This window comes from Pleurodeles waltl, chromosome 8, assembly GCF_031143425.1.
Source record: "Pleurodeles waltl isolate 20211129_DDA chromosome 8, aPleWal1.hap1.20221129, whole genome shotgun sequence".
Lineage (NCBI taxonomy): Eukaryota > Metazoa > Chordata > Amphibia > Caudata > Salamandridae > Pleurodeles > Pleurodeles waltl.
Window position 1 is genome coordinate 743,978,928 of NC_090447.1, and position 19,936 is coordinate 743,998,863.

General features: G+C 40.5%; 1 protein-coding gene across 1 annotated transcript in view; it reads right to left on the reverse strand.

Moving 5' to 3' along the window:
* The window catches only part of F10 (coagulation factor X), a 242,593-nt gene that overhangs the window by 134,587 nt on the left and 88,070 nt on the right, over positions 1–19,936 (reverse strand). The window contains exons 4-5 of the mRNA XM_069204955.1: positions 19,622–19,735; positions 14,242–14,373 (exon numbers count right to left, since the gene is read on the reverse strand). Of these exons, the coding sequence (XP_069061056.1) occupies positions 14,242–14,373; positions 19,622–19,735 (246 nt within the window). The remainder of the gene's footprint in view (positions 1–14,241; positions 14,374–19,621; positions 19,736–19,936) is intronic.

Sequence of the window (19,936 nt, forward strand, 5' to 3'; positions counted from 1 at the left end):
CATTGATCTCCCACCAGCCTCATGCCCTTATGGTATAATATTGGCCAATGTTACACCTTTATCACTAGGCTCCTTGGAATCAACAGCCTCTCTTAAGAGTAAGGTATTATTCTGGTTAAACTGTATAGTAAATTCTCAGTGGGATTTCGTAAATTCACAGTGGGATTTTCCCAGTGAGATTTTATACATAATGAGAGTGGGTGGCATTGGCCTTCTTGAGAAAAGCTATTCTGGTGATACAGTGATTGTGAATTTCTGCAGGCCTAGGACTGCAGGGAACATTTTATTTAAAGTTAATACAGGTATGATACAAATCTGACCCATTGATGATTTGACGTTGTTTTGTTTTTATTTTTACAGGTATTTACACTCATCCACCGTTCAGGATAGTGGGATGAAGCATGCAAACATCACTCAGGCCAGTAGGCAATCAGACCCCTTGATCCGAATGGAGAACCAGTTATCTGTGTTGTCTGATTTAGAGACAAACAAATGACTTTGTCATGGGATAGATGGGGGACTTGGGTTTGCAAGAGAAGGATGAGATTACCCAATATGTGAGAGTCCACTAGGCCAGACAAGGTGTATCCTTTTTGTCCTGGAATGATGCAGGGATTCAAAATAAATAGCAAAATGAGGACTGGCTCACTTTTATTGGCAAATATGATGTGAGTTGTTGTTAAGAAACCTGGTCTTTAGATATCCTAGCCATTAATGGTTATAAATGTTACTGTTTGAAAGTGACTCCTGGTATTGTGGGTAGAGCCAAGGGGGGATTATTAATGTTTTTGAAAATGTCCTTTAGGCATGTGGAGATTACATTAATAGAATTAGGGCCTTGTTTTCAAAATGTAAAGCTCCCTTCTCCTAGTCAGTTTATTTTTTTTAATTAATTATTTTTATTTTTTTACCTCACACCCAATGTGCATTATTGAATTTGGGTAAGAAAATAGCTGAGTGTGTTGAAAGAGGGAATTCTTCTAGTTCAGCTGTTTGGGCTGGTGATTTTAACATTTCCAAATGCCCTCATAACGGGCAGCATATATGTGAATATGCTGACCTTCAGGATGAGAATGCACTCAACCTATGGTAAAGCATTAAACCTTCTGACTTATAGTTAAATTTACCTTTTGTGTTAGATATCCAGGAGGAAGTTTTTCAAAATTTGCCCACTTTCACAGGAAGGGGACCCAAGATTTATTTTATATTGTTATCAAGAGATCTGGTCCAGTGTGCCCTTGGTTATGAGGTTTTCCCACTTCTGTTTAGGAACCATAACCCTGTTGTTTTAAGGTAGTGCCTCTACCGGGTGCCTAGTTCATCTTGAAATTCTATGGCACCAATAGTTTATACACCCAAATGGGGGGGTTCACTTGCAATGAAGTTCTATTTATTGAAAGAAGCTTTGTGAAAACTCGGTTGTCAAAAATTGTAAGGAGGTGTTGGGTTGACTTTCCGTTTCAGAGGACCCTATAAATATTTAGAATAATAGTAATGGACTATGTAAATCAATATTTGGTGGGCTTAATTACAAAACAATTTTTAAAGTCAGAATGGGTAATTCATGATTTTCTCATGAATGCACAGCAGCTTTGCAGTTACCCAGATAAACCACCAATTGTACTCCATGTAACACTGCAGATATCAGGCTAGCACACAAATACAAACAAGCCCGTATACAGAGGAAATTTGAAATCAGAGTAAAAGCATGGAAGGATTTACATAAGGCAGCTCAACTTAAGGATTCTAAACAATTTTGGGGTTTAGTCAACCGCCCATGTTTCAAAGACGATTTGTCTGGTGAGATCACATGTCACATCCCGGAACAAGACTGGGTTGACCATTATTCCATAGTTTTTAATCCCGAGAATAAGGAAGGATCGACCAGAAATGAAGGTGGGTTTGAGTTCGAGGATGGATGGGTGGTTGAATTGGTAGATTTAGCATCAGTTTCTTGCTCCATAAAGACTGTCACTAATGGTAAAGCTCCCTGCCTAGATGGGGTCCCAGATGACTTGTACAAATCTAATGTAGACCTTTGGGCCCCTTTGGTTATAAATGTTTTAAGGGCAGCAGTAAAAGGTGGTCTGATTCTATCTTTCAAGGAAGCAATAATTCTCCCTATCCATAAGAAAGTCACTCGGAACTTGCCAATATGCTATCGCCCAGTCTCCTTGATTGACACAAGATTGAAGCTATTGGGCTGGGTACGTTTGGGGAAATTAGAGTCCTGGGTGGAGAAAACTTAATTCTTTAGCCCAGTACTGTATGGTTTCCAATCAGGTTTAGGAACTGTGGAGCAGGCACAAAACCTTACCCTTTTTTTTGGTAAATATGTGACGGCCATGAGAGGTGTTTTCCATATGGCTTTCTTGGACCTTTCCTGTGCCTTCGATTTGGTAGACATAGACATATTGTGGGGGCTGATGTAACAGGCAGGTATAGATACCCCATTACAAGGTGTATCACTGCTATTGCTGAAGTCTATACCTTTCTAAGGGAGTGATCCCTTATGTGTCAACGATGGCACTGGTGGGAACACCGGGAGGAACACACATCACGTCAACATCAGCACTGACTGCTTGGAAAGCAGCTGGGATTCATACACTTTGGGACCTATATGATAGCCACGTTCTTCTTACTCATGATGCATTTCAGGAAGACAGTGATATACCCCCTGGCGGCTTCCTTTTACACCTCTCCCTCCATGGTGCACTGCGACTGGCCTGAGGGGACATAACTCATCAACCTCCAACACACCTGACACTACAATACTTGCATCTGCTTGGTGCAGGAACACACGTGGTACACTGGCTAGCAGAATCTCTGAGACACCACAGATCCTGTCTGCTCACATGACTATGGGAACATTGGGAGGCCCTTAAAGATGCGCCATACACGGATAAGCAATGGTCTTAAATACTGGAGAGCCCATTGAAAGTACAGCATAATGCTAGATTCCGCCTCATCCAATATTATATTATTCACCGGCTTACCTGAAACCACAGCAAATGAATGGCTTCTTTCACAGAACTGATGCGAGTTGTCCTCAGTGTCACTTGTTAGATGCTGACATTTTACACATGGAATGGACCTGCTCTGCTCTGCAGGACTATTGAGAGGAAGTGGTGGACCGACTGCGTCATGGTATGGCCCGCTCAATCACTAACGCATGGGAAACATGTATATTGGGCCTTATCCACAGACCTAAACATAACCGTGCCACCTCCAGGTTCCTAGACCTAGGAATTATACTAGCCAAATGATAAATTACCCAAAGGTGGAAGAAATCTGAGGCGCCATGTTATGAGGACTGGTCCCAATCCACGACAGCATGGGCGCAAGCGGATAGCGTAGCGCTCTGCAGGGAGGATACACTAGGTCTCCGCAAATACCACGTAGCAATCTAGTAGGACACAATACTAGCAGATTTGCATACGCCTCTCACAGACAATACAATGGGAGGACCAGTTGCCTCAATAAATGGAACATCAGGGCTGAGAGAGCTTTCACCTATGCTCACATAGCCGGACATAAAACACCAACATGAGTGAGATCAGATAGTATGTGATGACCCTGCCCCAACCTGCACACCAGACAGAATACTAAATCAACAGATTGCGATTCCTAGGAACTCTCTTTACTCACACCATGGATGTATCAGAAAAACCAGTGCAGGAGATGATCCAACTTTATAAGAGCAAGTGCCTAGCCATAGGAGCCTATGGAGCTGGAGTTTGGGAGTATACATCTGTGGGGATACTCCAACCCACTGAAAACTGTTTTGTGTAGACTGATGGCGATTCCTAGGGCAACTGCGAGCTTCATTGATCACACGGAATTGGGGTTGGGTTTTATTGAAGACCTTATAAAGCTTGAGCCCCTACTTCTCTAGCTGATAATATTGTGTACCCTTAAGCCCATTTTTCTAGAACTGTCTAAGATTGGATAATATGAACTTAATTCCATTGATGTTTTTTGTAAAAACATACCTTTTATAATCTAGGTTGTAGAACTCTTTTTGATAATCCTGGAAATAATCCTGCTATTGATAAATCAAGTCATTACAGCTATATGGCTCAATGAGAGAAGAATCGAGGTTTGTGGAGGTTTTAGCTATGACTACAGTTATGAGATATATGCAGATTTGCACAACATCTAATAAGGAGCCATACTTGCATGAATAGTGAAACCAGAACACAGATTTTATCTAACAAGGTTAAGGCTCAATATAGTCCATTAAATAGTGGCCTTTCCTGACTGTGGTACCTGGCACGCATCTCTACCCCCATGCCCCTGTGATAGGCTAACTAAACAATCAACTTTGCACTTTATCCTATTTTGCATTTTGTATGCCTCTCCAAGGCTGAGATTTTTGCAACCCATTTTGTTGCACAAATATTTTACATCACATAAAGATGAGTTGATTTATTTGCATTCTATGTCGTCTGTTCATATATGTACCGCAGTTCTTAGTTATATAAGTGTTGCTATTACAATAAGAAAAGTTTATGCATTGTAATGTTGGAATTTACTATTGAGAAGCGAGAGTCCCTGTTTTATAAAAATTATAGGCATATAAATTAGTTATTTTTTTAAAGATCTCTGTGAAAAGTTTTTAACTGATGATTGTTTTTAACTTTATATATGTGCTTTTGTGGCCAAGTATTCCGTCTGAATAAAGTTTCACTTGACTTGACTTGAATGTATACCGAATATCAATTAATTCTCTACATAGCAAATCAGGGTTCTTCTTCCAGCTGTAAATATACTTTGTCAATTGTATGTTGATTGCATCTCATCATTCTAATTTTTAATGAATAGATTTTTAATTCTAAAGAATAAATTCCTTTTAAACAAATAGTTTATATTTTTTTAAGAAACAACATGTTTTTGCCATATAATCAGTTTAACAACAGTTAAGAAAATAAAGAAAGTAAAAGGTTCAAAACAAGTTGGTAAAAACATAGGAATTTTAAAAGCATGTTTCCCCTAAATTAAGAAAATGTTGTTTAGGAATGCAAGGTTGTAGTAGAAAACACAAAGTGAAATACGTATTGCTAAAAGTTAGACCTTGAAAAAGGAGGAAAGAAAAATCTATAAAGGAATGTGATGCATTTGTTCCTGTGGTACCAGAACATTGTTGCTAAAATATTGTCTGACATGAATCATGCATTCTAAATATCGCCTACAAAATATTCCCCCTTTGCGGTTAACCATCGAAAATCTACACATGTGACTATATTTGTAAACAAAATGTTTACAACACAATATTTCTGACACATCATTTCTCTATGCAATATTCTGACGAATGTCTGAATGTATTTTGAAAAAATTGTACAATGTAGTAGCAGTTTGTTTGTTTTTTCACTGAAAAAACACAACACCGCAAGTAAACCAGTTTATGTTTATGAATAGTTTTGTCCTTTTCCATAGATACAGTATTTAATTAGTAGTTTTATGCTTTTTAAGAGTTGAGAGGGAAAGAAGTGGAAGCAGGTCTCACATACCGTAATATAATACCTGTACTTGTAAAGCACACGTTCACCCCGAATGGCTTCTTCACACTGAATAACAGGTGTTTATTGTTACTCATCTCAATGGTACTCAATTTATTGATGTAGAACAGGTGAAAGACTGAGTAGACCTGCTGGCATTCGAACCAATGGCCATGAATCCAAACCCCGCTGTCTGGAATGGATGTATTAGCCCACTGAGGCACGCGCCCCAACACCATAATTAATTAAAATGTATGTTTCTTATATGTTTCTTATGAAGATTACCCAAACCATCAACAGATCATAACAATTGATTAAGTTGATGTTGCAACCCACAATTTCATACATAATGAAATCATGTTAGCATCATTAATCTTGTGTGGGCCCCAATTCTAAAACTTTAAAAATGGTGCGGTACAACCACGTAACTTTCGTGGCACTGAAGTAGCTTAATAGCTCTACGTGTTTTTTTGTAGTGGGGGTAGATGGATTCCATGAGGATTCTACTTTGTGAAAAAAATGAGGAGCTATTATTAGTGGCAGTGCTCAAAATGGATATGGAAGTTGCAGTAATATTACCATTATTATATCATTACATAAACCCATAGAACATAGCTGCAGACACTTCCTCTTCTGTAGCTGGGCAATAAAGGAAGAAAAAAAAATCATACTAAAGCTTGAATATGTTTTCAACTTGGGTAGATATTTTAACTTCTAAATATGCAGCTGCGCAAACATATTGATTGTCTGAGTCATCACTATGGTGATTAAAAATATGTGTCTCTTACTTGTTTCAAAAAAGACCCAAAGACTGTTTTACATTATTGAGCTTCTTCTTCAATAGACTTTACAGCAAAATGTGGATAGGAAGTTACATTTGCAATATCATCAACATACTCACTAATCCTATAGGCAGCTGCATTATAAGTCAATAGGGTAATATTATCCATAGACTATAGCTATAGTGAAAATGGCTCTAAGAATAAAGTGAAGATTAGGGCGCGAATGGGCAGCCCTGTTCAGTCCCTCCCGATATGGGGGATTTGGATGAAAGTGGCTCAGTCTGAGCCAATAACCCAGAGCAGAGTGCCTGAACACTTTATAAAATGTAGGCCAAATGCCAAATGTTAGGGTAACCCAAAGAAATGCCCATGAGATCTTGTCAAATACATTCTAAGCTACCAAGATGACAGGTGTGCTGGATTTTTCAGCAATTTCAAAGACAGCACTTATGAAATTATAATGATTGGTAGTGTCCCTGGAAGGGACGCAGCCCTGCTGAATTGGACCAACCATTTCATTATCAATGTATCATTCTATTCATTCTATGAGACTGCTGCAACCTGATATATCACTAGAGAAGCTAAGCCTTGAATGCTGGAATGAGAGAGGGGATGGCAGTGGCACCTGCCAAGCCTCACTTCAGCTGCTAACTCGTGACTCAGAAGCTGAGCAGCGAAATTATCATTATCTGATGCCCTGATTATCTGAGAGGTAGTTTGTGATGTGCATTTATTTCAAAAGTACTGAGCCCTTATTTATCATTCAGGACTAAACTGATTTTGTGTGTGACACATTAAAGGCTAAAACCCACCTCACCGCTTTATTGGTGACATAAATCACAATACAACCACACTAGTTGACTTCCCATCATAGTGATGCCACACTGCATGCATTAAGTACACCAAATATGAGATCAGAACTGTGTCCAATTAGCAGCCCACAAATTAAAGAATCAAATTCTTGTAGTAAGAAGTCCAATGAAACAGCCAAGGAAGCAAGATCACTAGAAAGCAAGTACCCAATGACTTAGACATCCAAAAACAACCAATAAAGGATTGTATTTATTAATGAGCAAATAATGCTGGATGCATGTGGACCTCAGATTTTAGACAGTGATAATATTCACAGAATGAATTATTCAGAGCCTCATTATGAGCGTGTCAGTCTTAAAACCGCCACACTCACGGTGGCGTTTTAACCGCCGCAGACCCGGTGCTAAAGACTGCCTGATCACGAGGCTGAAGCCAAACCGCCTCAACGCCGCCAGTCCCACCGGTCCGGTCGGACCGCACGGCCGGCAGTGAGCTCCTCCGGGCCAGCGGCAGTCCTAACACCGCAGGCCATATTAGGAGGCAGCAAATCGCTGGACTGTGGCTGCAATCTGGCAGTCTTCGGTCTCTGACTCGTTGTGAGACCGCCGACACTGGTAGTCTTTTTGTGGCCGCCAGCACGACAGTCTTCCAAAAAGACAGCTAATGTCATAATGAGGGCAGAAGTGTCTTATCCTTCAACTTATTCTTTACTAAAACTTCGGAAATTCATCCATTGGTTGTTCACTTCACTTTTTTTTTACTACAACAAAGGTCACCTTCATTGCAGCCTGGGGCCAAGAACAGCAATTCTAAATAACAAAATCTTGTCCTGGTGGTTTAAGAAAGTGCATCTGAAAGGATTCCAAATTATTGGCACGGATAACAGTCACTTCAAATCTATGACACCTCAGAATAAAAATAATGAAACCTCGACATTAAAATATCATGTAGTTTTGGCACACCCAAATAAATAGTGCACGAATTTACAGACCTGTATGTTAAAAAAATGCATGCAGTGTTTACTGTGTGCATTAAATATCACATATCTGTTGTCCATGTGTGTTAATTATTGCATCCCCTATGAATTCAATGCCATATTACCTGCAAATGAAAAATAACACATATGGTAAATAAAACCCAATTACAAGTATGAAAGGTCATTGGATATTAGTGAAAAATGCCACCTAAAAACACTTCCATTCAGATGTAGGTTCTAAACTGCCTAAAGTGTAGGAATAGTTGGGAAAATGTACTATTTGAGCTGAAAAAAATCACCCCAGTTTTGGACATGCATAAAAAGACATTTACAGCTGAAATACTCTGAGTTTTATTGTAGCAGCTCACACATTTACTCCGCAGCATATCATCATGATTGCAGCACCACTAGACCACTACATCATGCTATGCTAGATTCATGTTCTGTTACAACCTGCTATGCAGCATGAGGATGAAAACTAAGCCTCCCAGCCACAACCTCAAAGGGTATAGCAACTGTATATTTGACAGATTAAGACTGAAACCCCTAAATACAAGTCAACCTGAGATCCTGAGTGTGAGGAAATGATGCTTTTTGTATGATCACTCCCAAAGTTTTAAACTGATCCTGGTGATTTTTCACCTCTGAGAGTGCACTAAGGCCTGCTAACAAGATCTCAGTGCCAGTGTTGTAACCCCTTACAAAATGTATGCTGAATTTGCTATGCCTAATTGGCATAAGGTAACTAACTTATAAGTCCCTAGTATATGGTACCAAGGGGTACGTAAGACAGTTTTCCCCAGGGCAGCATCACTGGTTGTGCTATCCTGTGTCTGACTAAGTACGAAATGGCTCCCAGCTTGACACAGAAGCCTGGAAGAGTAATTTTAAACTGCTATTTCAACTTTGCCATTTGAATCAATGGCAAATCCCCAATTCTCTTAACAGACTATGTAGGTCTCCCCTAAAAAAGGTCTATAGAGCACTGAGTCAGGGAGCTGAAGAAGGAAATATGTCCTGACAGTAAAACTTCTAAAGGTAAAGGTAGTAGCCACATTGGCTAACACAGAGTTATCGGCTGACCACTCAGCTTCTGAATGGGAGTGTGCAAATGGGCACTTCAAGGTATCAAATTAATCATGGCATTAAACTCGACTTGATGACTGAATCGAATTTAATGTCACTTAAAAAGAAAGGCAACTTTTAGAAAGTTGCCACTCTGTTGCCTAGTTTGTCTAGTTACCTCACACAGTTACTGGCCACCAGGAAGCCTTCTGCCCACCTGAATAATAGTGTGAACGACTCCCAGACCCTGGAACAATGGAAGCCTGCTACAAGGAGAGGTGTTACCTCCCTCTAGCATGAAGCCACTCAGAGTGTTGGCCCAAAAGGTGAGCTTCAAAGGCAAAGCTGTCTTTGATGGGTAAATGACCATCACTCTCCTGAAATGTTGCCCTTTTGTCAGGGAGACATGCTGGCAGTGGGAACAGAGGGGAGACCAGTGCCCAAACCGGTTTTCCTGATGGCATGTATCCCCCAAGTAGCCGCACCTTTCAGGTAGGCTGCCAACCTTCTAACATCCAAACAAGGGATCAGACGTATTAAGAGTGGACGCAGTCGGGCACCCTGGAAATGCTGGATGCCACACATAGTTGGAAGTTGTCACAGGGCGGAGGGGTCCTGGCTAGAGACAACATCATCTCCCATGGCTCTTTCTGGGCATACGTATGGCACCCCTGTCACCCTGAATATCAAATCATGCCAGAACTGGAAAATTACAAAAGAAGGAATGCCCTGCTGATCACTAGACCTGGCAAGAGAGGCTGCAGTGTCTGCAGGACTGCACCTGCTGTACCTTAGGCTAGGAAAGAGAGGATGGTATCTGTGGCTCCTGGCTCATGGAAAAGTCACTCTTGAGCCCAGACCAAAGAAGTGACTCCAAGGGTAAGTCAGCTGACCCCATTAGAACCAGCGCCAAGGACATCAATACAGAAGATGCCCATTTTGGCAAGTCAGTTGCCGCTTTTTTCAAACTGCTGCTGACCACCGCTCGGCACCCCAAGTGAACAACTCTGGATGGCTTGAAGTTGTACCCTGATCTGCTCAACCCGGGAGTGTCACTCACTCGGGCTGGAGTAGTCAAATACAACTCTTTCATACTTTTCAAGTTTGTAAACTTTACAGTTACCATTGCTTGTCTTTGCTTTGGAATAAAAAGTCAAGATTTTAATTTTCTTAAATTATTATGTCTCTGGAACCCTCTGGTGGATGTTGCTCATCTTGATGTCTAAAAGTGCATAAAAATATACTCTGTTTTTATAAATTGGTGTGGGATTTCTTTTATGTTGTGCGACTTCCATATTTTGTTGTTTGGTGTTTCTAAATTATTTAAACTAGTTTCTTTGTTTACCCAGGTTGAGCTACAGGTTTTACAAATGAGCCTAACTGGACCCAACAGCTTTACGAGTGTATCACTCAAAAAGGTATCACACCCTTACCATATAATACACCACAGTGCTCACACTGAGGACATACAAACTCGATATAAGCACTGTATAAAACATTCTTGCATCGTTAAGGAATAACTGGAAGCGCAAGATACAGATCTACACTGCCATTCCCCTTCCAGAAAATGTTCTATGATTATTTGCAACGGACACCACCAAGTGGACTAGTCATTGAAACTCATTTTGAGATCCTCAACATCATGTGGATATGTCATTTATTTTGTAAGTTATTCCATTTTTACTACCATATTCTGTTTTTCAGTAGGGTCATCAGCATGAGATGGCCCTTCAAACGGTCATGGTGTCTTACTACTTCCTTATCCAGAACTTCCAGATCAAAGCTTTAGGCAGGTTTCTGCTTGAGAGGACTGACTGATGTTAGAGGTTGACTGTTGGGTTCCCTGGGAATCGGCTAGGAATGGAACCCACTGGAAAAGATCACACGGACACTGAGCACTGGTGATATATTGCTGTGTGGCGCGAACCCCACACACACTTTTATTTCCTCTGCTCATTACGTCAGGAGCCTACCAGGTCCATACATTGTAAAAGGGGGAAACGTGGGTTGAGCTACGGCGAGACCCCTGCTGATGGTACAGCTCCAAACATAACAGAACACCATGAATTCTGTTTGACTAGTTTAAGGTACTTTGACCACACAAGTTGACTGTCTGCACACTCCCACCCAGGAGCGACATATTTGTATGTGTTGGTCTGCTGAGATGCTTCTCTGTTCTGTTCATTTCTGCTCTCTAGGTTTTTTTTTCCTCTTTCTCCTGGCTTCCAATGCCCCAAAACGGGAATTTACAGATGTTTTACTTGTGCCATTTGAGGGTACAGTATTTCCTATTACTTGGAAATAATACATGTTCGATGTTTAGCATGTGCGATGCCATAAGGTTGTTTTTTTATTCCACGTGGTGTATACTGAATTCTACGGAGCAAGGGGAAAAGTCATAATCTGCGTCATTCGCACACATTATTTACCAACTCCCTTGGAATCTATATTTATTGAAAGTGTAGGATTGGCGGTTTTTCTTATTACCACAGATCTCATAAGCAAGGCCCAAGTGTTTTTACTCTAAGTCTTTTTACATCAATTTGTGCCTACGAATTTATTAAATTATCGAATTTGTTAGTCACGGTGTAAGGATACATGGAGGGCCACAAGTCTGTCACAAATATACATTGCATCCTCTCTCAAAACCCATCTTCAAAACTCTAATTACTTCTGCCAAGTATCAAAGGAAATATAAGTCCAACATGCGTCACCCACTCTCCATACCATGTCACCTGTCTAATGAACGACTCCCTAGATAATGGGTCCCAGTTTCCTTGGTTGGCATTCATATGAAAATTTGAACTGGGCATGACTTGAGGAAGTTCTCATTCTTTCCTTTGTGTGACTTGCCAGCCAATTGGGAACCTCAGCTCCATGCGAGATTGTGTGCGAGAAGAGACAATGTTATTTGAAACAGGTAAGGCCAGACAGGGGAATAAGCATAGGCTTTTGCTAAACACCGTGGCTAAAGACAGACAGACAATATTCAAAACTTTAAAACAAGGACAAATACTGCAGGTACATAAACTCTGTTACTGTTGATTTCGTAGCATATTCGAACTTTTGTAGAATTTCCCTAAAATAAATTAAGAAATCAGCTTTTGCATCCAAGTCACGCTTTCAAAGCCAGACTTTTTCGGGCAGCTGCAGAAACCTGGACTTCAGGGACATAAACTCTGTTACTGTTGATTTCGTAGCATATTCGAACTTTTGTAGAATTTTCCTAAAATAAATAAAGAAATCAGTTTTTGCATCCAAGTCACGCTTTCAAAGCCAGACTTTTTCGGGCAGCTGCAGAAACCTGGGCTTTTGAGTGTGTTACCTTTTATAGATGTTTCTCTGCTGGGCGCCAGTGGAAAAAATGCACTCATTTAGGCTTGCATCCCATAGTTAAAAGTAGGGCAACTGGTCCATATCATATATTTGTACACAAACAGCGTTAATTTACCAGACTGCCAGTTGTGGCAGCTTTTTCGAAAAAATATATTTTCTGTTTCAGGGGGAGAGCACCTGCAGGAGTCTGGTAAGAAGTTCCAAGCGTGTCTAGAAACTAATATGAGATGTCCAGAGCACAAAAATAGAGATATGGGTGTCCTTGTGGTGCAGAATAACTGCTTCAAGGTGGCCAAACTGAGTACAATACGAATAAATTGTGTCACAACTGTGAACATCGGAGAATAATTCAGTGGAGAACCATGACAAACTGTGCCTGCAAAGGAAGTCGCTCCTTTGTTACCACTTCCATGATGTCTACTGTTAAGAGAACACCATCTTTGAAAAGCAGTAAAAATAAAAATGATAATAAAATTGCTAGATTGTTGTCTAGACTGTGTGAGGCCTCAAAATGTATCTCACATTGGTGTATGTTTCCTTCGCCTGTAAAAAGCACTACTCCTCAGTCTCTGTGAAATGCTCATAAACTGAATGTTTATGTTGAGCCTAATTACTTGTGTTGCTGCCATCTTTTCAAGATGTTGCATGTTAACAAACATTTCTTTATTTCCAATTAACGTCCCCTTCAGACATTATTCTAATTATTACATGTACTGGCTATCATGGGTTGGCCCTATCCAGATGCTAACTTGATGGGGTCAGGGAATGGAGATCGCCGAGACCATCCCTAATTGGATAAGTAAAAAGGTTCTGTCACTGCTGATTGCATATCCATCCAAGTGCTTAATTTGAACCGGTGGTTGCAGGTGGGGCCAGCAAACACTAATTTATGGGGCCAGGCACTTACTTTTCTTTTTTCTATTGAGAAAAAACAAAAGGGAGAGAGAAGAAGGAAGAGAAAGACGTAAAAACAGTGGCAAAGGGAAGAGCAGGGATAAAAAAAAAAGTGTATTACTGAGATAAAGGGGGAGGTAGTGTCTGGTGGTGGATCAAAGAGTCATCAGATGGAATCAAGACTAAGTAGCCTTGGTATTCAGCACCCCGATCTTCAGAGCAGGCTGTGGGTTTCTGAGAAACACCTTTGAGCCCCGGCACAAGCTACATTCAGCAATAATAATGTTATCTCGAGTTATTATATTCTGGGGGTTCAGGCTAGTACAGAAGAAATAAGAGCCATGCGAATATTGAGTGGTAGACTTTAATGCACGTGTCTGATAGCAAATATACCTTCTAATATGCGGCGGAGCCAAGGTTGGTGTAACAATTCTTTTCACCCTATGCACAGTGACATTTTGCTGCACCTTTCTCTAGCAAAGAGACCATGTTTAATTGTAATTGGAATTGCATTTATGTGACTCTTACTTTCCCTGACGAGGCATTGAATCGCTTTACAGTGAGAAGCATCCTACTTCGAATCTCAAGGTTAGTGGTTAATCCAGTGGTTATTTTTGAGTTAGTCATGTGCTCACCTGAAAAACATGCATGCATTTATCCCAGTTACTTAGTGATAGGTCTTATAATACCAAGTACGTGTGATCATGTTTAATGAGTGCAGTGGTAGTCCACTGCCCACTTCTGTTGGAACTTTGATACCAGCGTACAGTTGTCTTGTAGTAGAACTCGCCTTGTGTACATTGATAAGACTTAATACATACCGGAACTAGTCTATTTAGAAAAAAAATCAAAATGCAAGGTGCCTGTTTTGGCTTACCAGTTGGCACGCACGACTTCTGGTCTTCACCTAGGATGTATCCAGTGGCACATGAACATTTAACACTCCTTTCAACGGGCTTGCAGAATTGCTCACATCCTCCATTGTCCAAGCTACAGAGCTGGGGAGTAACTGCAGAAGAAAAATTCCAATCAAATGTGCATATCACAACGGTGATAAAGTCAAATGTTATACGTATGAATGGAAACAGTACAAGCGGACTGACACTAAAAGGTCAGTGACTTACTTCCCAGTTCCAACCATGAAATTTCAGTCGTTCGGGTTTATTTGGAAATGAGTCAAATAAATCACTCATCAGAATGAAGTAGTTTGAAAAACACATATATCAATAACACATATCAATAGTACTTCTAAACTAACATAATGTTATTTGTCCTAGCTTAAATTGCAATAGCACGTTTTCAAATGCTAGTAATTCAGCATACATACATTTAATCGTATTAAATCGATTAAGTGTCTCGCCATCAATGTTCCCTAGAATGTGTTTTGCCTGTGTTCATCAGGTGAATGTTTGGGAATTCTTTTACTCAGTTGTGTGCGTAATCAGGCTTATAGACAGGAGTGTACTCTTTGGAGGGCATGATCTCCAGTAATTACTGCAAACTAAAAGAGGGTGGTGAATGAATTTCCTATTGGAAATATGGTAGAAAATAGAACAACAACTTAACATTTTAAAGTGCGTCTATTTTACTGTCACTTTTCATTATCAGCATTACTTCAAAGGGTATTTGGGAAAATTGTTGATAAATGGTGGATTTTCAAGAAGACTGAGGTGCAATGATAATGCAAATGATGTTGAATACACTGGAATTGTAACATTTGGTCAAACATAATGAGATTACTTCACGTGAACGACATTTTAAGGGCCTTGCCCATTGACATTGGGCAGGGAAATGATCAGCAAATTTTGGGGCAAATCAGAACATTAATAAAGGTGGAAACTAAATGGCATTTATATACTCAGCTATACTGGAGATTGCACTTTGTCGCCTGAGAAAATGTCTGAAAAGAAGATAAGCACATTTACCGGGAAAAAAATATAAAAAAGTATACTTGGCTTAACAGGGGACTTTATTTCTAACCCTATGGGAATTTTTTTGAAATGTGTGGTAAATGATGGATTTGACCTAAAGCATAAGTGAAAATGGAATTAGATTTTTAAAGTAATGTCTAAAGACACTGAAACACGTACATGAGCACACAACGACATTACTACCTCATACAGCAGTCATTGCGACCACAGCTAAATGGAGTCCTGATTCGGACAGCCAGTTAGTCAGGGTAGAAGAAGGCCATGGAGGGACTGTGAACGGTGCCCAGGTACCTACTGTGGTCGGCCTGGGACTACCAGTTCGACCTCTATGTCCAGGAACTAACATCTGTTAGTCAGGTGGCCATCCCTTCCCGAATTTGAAGTGAGTTTTGGTGCTGCAGATTAATGCTAGACACACACTTTGTCAGGGTCGGACTGAGAACCCAAAGTAGCATTGGCACATTTTGTCGGACCAGCCCCAAAAGACGCATAGTGAGAGAGTCTGACCACTTCAATGGGTTTGGGGGAATCACATTTTTTATTATATATGCAATTGTATAAGTTGTTAAAGCATAGTAAATGATGACCTTACAATTCATCAGGGTACAGCAATCTTTATTGGGGCTCTTCAGTGATTCCCTCACCATCACCCTCTAATTGTGCCTCTCATCTCTCCATCGCCCCTCTCTCAGATGCATTCAATTTGTTTTATAGCACCTCTCTTGCCAGCGTAGGGTGTTGGAGCACTTTACATCACAAACACATAGAAACAGTACATCATACATGTATAAATCGTTGTATAGAAAATGTTACAGAAGGCAAGAGGACTACAAGGGATCGGATCCACTTGTCATCCATACTGGTAGGCATTTTTTGAGAGTGCTTGGTCTGGAGAAGCATAAACTCAAGATTCAGAATGTAACACTTTGCTAATAAAAAATGTTTCTACCCAAATAAAACTTTTTAGCAAAGTTATGATAATCAAAGACTGGGACAAGACATAACTTTCTAGCCTGTACCATGCAGTTTGCTCTCTTTGATGGCAGTGAACTGTGCTAGATTATGATTGTAAGTTATGAAGGGCACAGTAACAAAAGGACCTCTGTGACAAAAGCAGTAGCCCACTGACCATTGCACATAAAATAGCACAGTACACATGCTTTGCAGCAGACATATTAACCCTCTGTGCTACCATAGATGAGCCAAAATTGCCACGAGACAAAACTCCAATCTCTCTGGAAGGTACATTAATCACCATAGTTATCTTGGCACTTTCATTGTTGCCTGAAAACTGTTGGTTATACAAAGAACTCTGCAGTGCTTTTAAAACTGCTGTACTGCTACAAAACGGGCACCAAAGTAACAAAAGCAGCTCCCAACCTTCCAGCCTCCCAGGAAACTACCCGATGCCCAGTACAGTATGTCTGTCCTTGCTCATCGTACTTGTCTCTCTCCTTCTATCTAAGCAGGCATAACATATAGCAGCTAGAATGCCGAAACAGGTCACATATCCATGAGAAGAAGAAATCCATTCCTTCTCCATATGTAGTAGGACAATTACATGCTGCCCCTATGCCCATGGTGGCTCACTCCTAAATACAGAACACTGATTCACCAAACAGACCCCCCTGCTCCTTCTCCCTACTCTCCCTAACAGTCTTCAAACTCGTCTTCCTTCAGCTCTCTCTCTCTCTCTCTCTCTCTCCCCTCTCTCTCTCTCTCTCCAACTGATAAATTACCATAGTAGAAAGCAGAAGGAATCCTTTATAGTGTAATACAGTTGCAGTTAAAATAAACTTTATGAACCTGTCATGTCACAAGTACATTGGAACGTGCACTTCTGAAGAGGCCTTGCATCGTTTTCAAAGACATAACTATGACTTATAGGGGAGCATAGTGAACAAGGCTCCTCTGTAGACGGGAAGTCCTTATTGGAAAGACCCAAACTCCATATAATGATATACCGAAGAAATGGGAATGCACTTTCATCAAAATTACAAAGAAACTAGCTTCAGGATGAATCGCACAAGTCCTGTGCAGCCATGAAAACTCAATGTTAAAGTCAGAAATGAGGGAAAGATGTTTGTACCAGCTTATTTCTTGAAAATAGCCATGCTTACCTTGATTCCGGATACTCTTTCACTATTTCTTTTAACAAAGCTAAAATAAAGGCAATGACTTCAGATGGGAAAGGGTGTACATGACTGTGAATTTAAATAACAGAACAGTTGAGAGCAAAGAAGTGTAGGCTTCAAATGTCTTTGTGTGGCAAAAAGGGGAAGATTGTGGAGCCACGCAGAACGTGCGGCTAGAGAGAACTTCATTCTTCATAGACCAGACGTTATTTGTAATTGAGTTTACTAGTTAGAAATGGCTTCTAATCGATTCTAGATGGCGAAATAATTTTTAAATAGTATGCCAGCTATAGGATCCAGTAGAAACCTTTTGTAACCAGTCAGCAGGTGTCTCCAGCAAGGACGATTTGGGTAACTTGCCCAGACAACAGTTTTTCTTACCTCACTCTCCTTGCATGTTCTGTATTTCCACACACACCAACAACACTGATCTAAACACCTGTCAAGAGTTCTCTGATTACATGTTCCAGGTTTGGCCAACTTCCCCGTACTATGCAGCTACCTAAGCCATTGCCAAGTCTATTTTACTGGGGTGTCGTTTTCTCATAGAATATAACCAATTTAGTTTAGATTTCCAGTTCAGTTTTTCCTGATAATAACGGAGAATGCATCAAGCTCAATACTGTGCAAATTATTTTAAATATATAAACACTCTTGGCTACCCTCCTTGATGCAGATTGTCTAATCTTTGTAAGGGATCCATTATGTCCTACGTTTTATGCCAGTGGCTGCTATTTGTTCTACAAACGCTTTTACACTCGGGATGTGGCTCCCAATAATATTTAGGTATGACAGCAGGATGGTTTAGTTAATTGAGAATTTGATGAACATTCACCTATCTAAAGGTGGTGAGTTCAATCATGGCAAGGCCAGCTCAGAATTCCGTCCGTCTAAAATACAAAACTCAGTACGTTTTAATTGGGTTACACCTCTAAGAAACGTCAGACTTATGGTAACACTATATGAAATACAAATTATTATTGGTGCAAATCAAATAAAGAGTAAGGGCGTGATTTAGAACTCAGACAAGAGGTTACTCCATCACAATGGTGACGGATATCCCGTCGGCCAAAATCGAAATCCAAATATTTCCAATGGGATTTCGATTTTGGCAGAAGGGATATCTGTCACCGTTGTCACAGAGTAACACGTCCACTGAGTTCTAAATCAGGCCCTAAATCCTCAAATACAAAAAAACTGTTTATGTTGACGTTTGGCACATTCCAGCGTATTATATTTAGCTCATTGTGCCAATTCAGACAGGGTTCAATCTGAAATCATTTTCGGTCCTGCTCCAGTAGGAACAATCTAGTTCAAGCTGTCAGGCTGTCACCTCATAACGGAAAGAAAAGCAACCTTAATCCTGGTTTGACCTTGTTGGACCAAATAAAACAAGCATTTACAATGCAACGGGTCTCGCGTTTGCTCATGTTAGAGCTGATCGCGTTGTAAACTCCTAACCCGACTTTTCACCTATCGGGCAAAAGTGCATTTATGTACATAACCCGAAAAAGTGAAATTAACTATGTAAAGTGCTCGACTTCTGCCAAGCAAGATTGCGCTTGTAAATTAGAGAAAAAGAAGTCCACGAGCCCGATGGAAAACAGCGAGCCTCGCATGTTTTCTGTACTTGGTCGCTGCGCTCGAGGAGGGCTAGCCACCGGAAAAGGCATGACTCTATGCATGCCTTCGACTAATGAAAGCAAGAAGATTTTATTAGGCAAGCCCACGAACCAATAAAAAACACTGATGTGAAGTTGGCAGTGCTCCGAGCCCTTTTCTAAATACTAAAGCGTCTTGCTGCGATACGCATGCGCGAGCTCATGCAACGCAGGCTCGACCCTAAAAAATCATTAAATGTGCGAACGTTTTTTCAGCCTACCAGTTCTGCTGTTGTACGATAGGTGTTTAGAAATATCTCTTCTGCTCTATAAACAACTGATGCATCCTCAATTCGACAAGATCAGCACCATTTATCCCTGCAGGAAGCACCTAGCCTTCTCATAAACCTAGAGTGATGCTTCCATTGCTACATAGCTTTTTGGCTGCTGACTAACAAAAGGCTTCCACTTTGTTGATCAACACTCTTTTAGCTTCCTGGATGTGTTCCTTCCAAACTCTATTATCAGCTTTTCTTGCCCATAGATATATACACTAGTCATTTACTGATTTTCATTAAAAGAGAACTTACCAATTTCACAGTTTTTTCCCTCGTATCCTTCCAAGCACAGACATGTGTATTCGCCGATTCCATCAACACATGAGCCCCCATAGTTGCAATGGACTGACTCACACTGGTCTCCATCTGCAAGGACATACAGTTATGAATGACAGAAAGAAACACAAATTAGACTGAATATATATTTAGTCAACATTTGGTGAGATTTGCAGGTCCATCTTGTAACTCGGTTCTCCTGCACTCATAGGCATTTCACACCATGTCCTCTCATAGGCCTGTCTATGAGTGGCCTGGTAATTCCGATTGGACCAATAACATGCATTACAT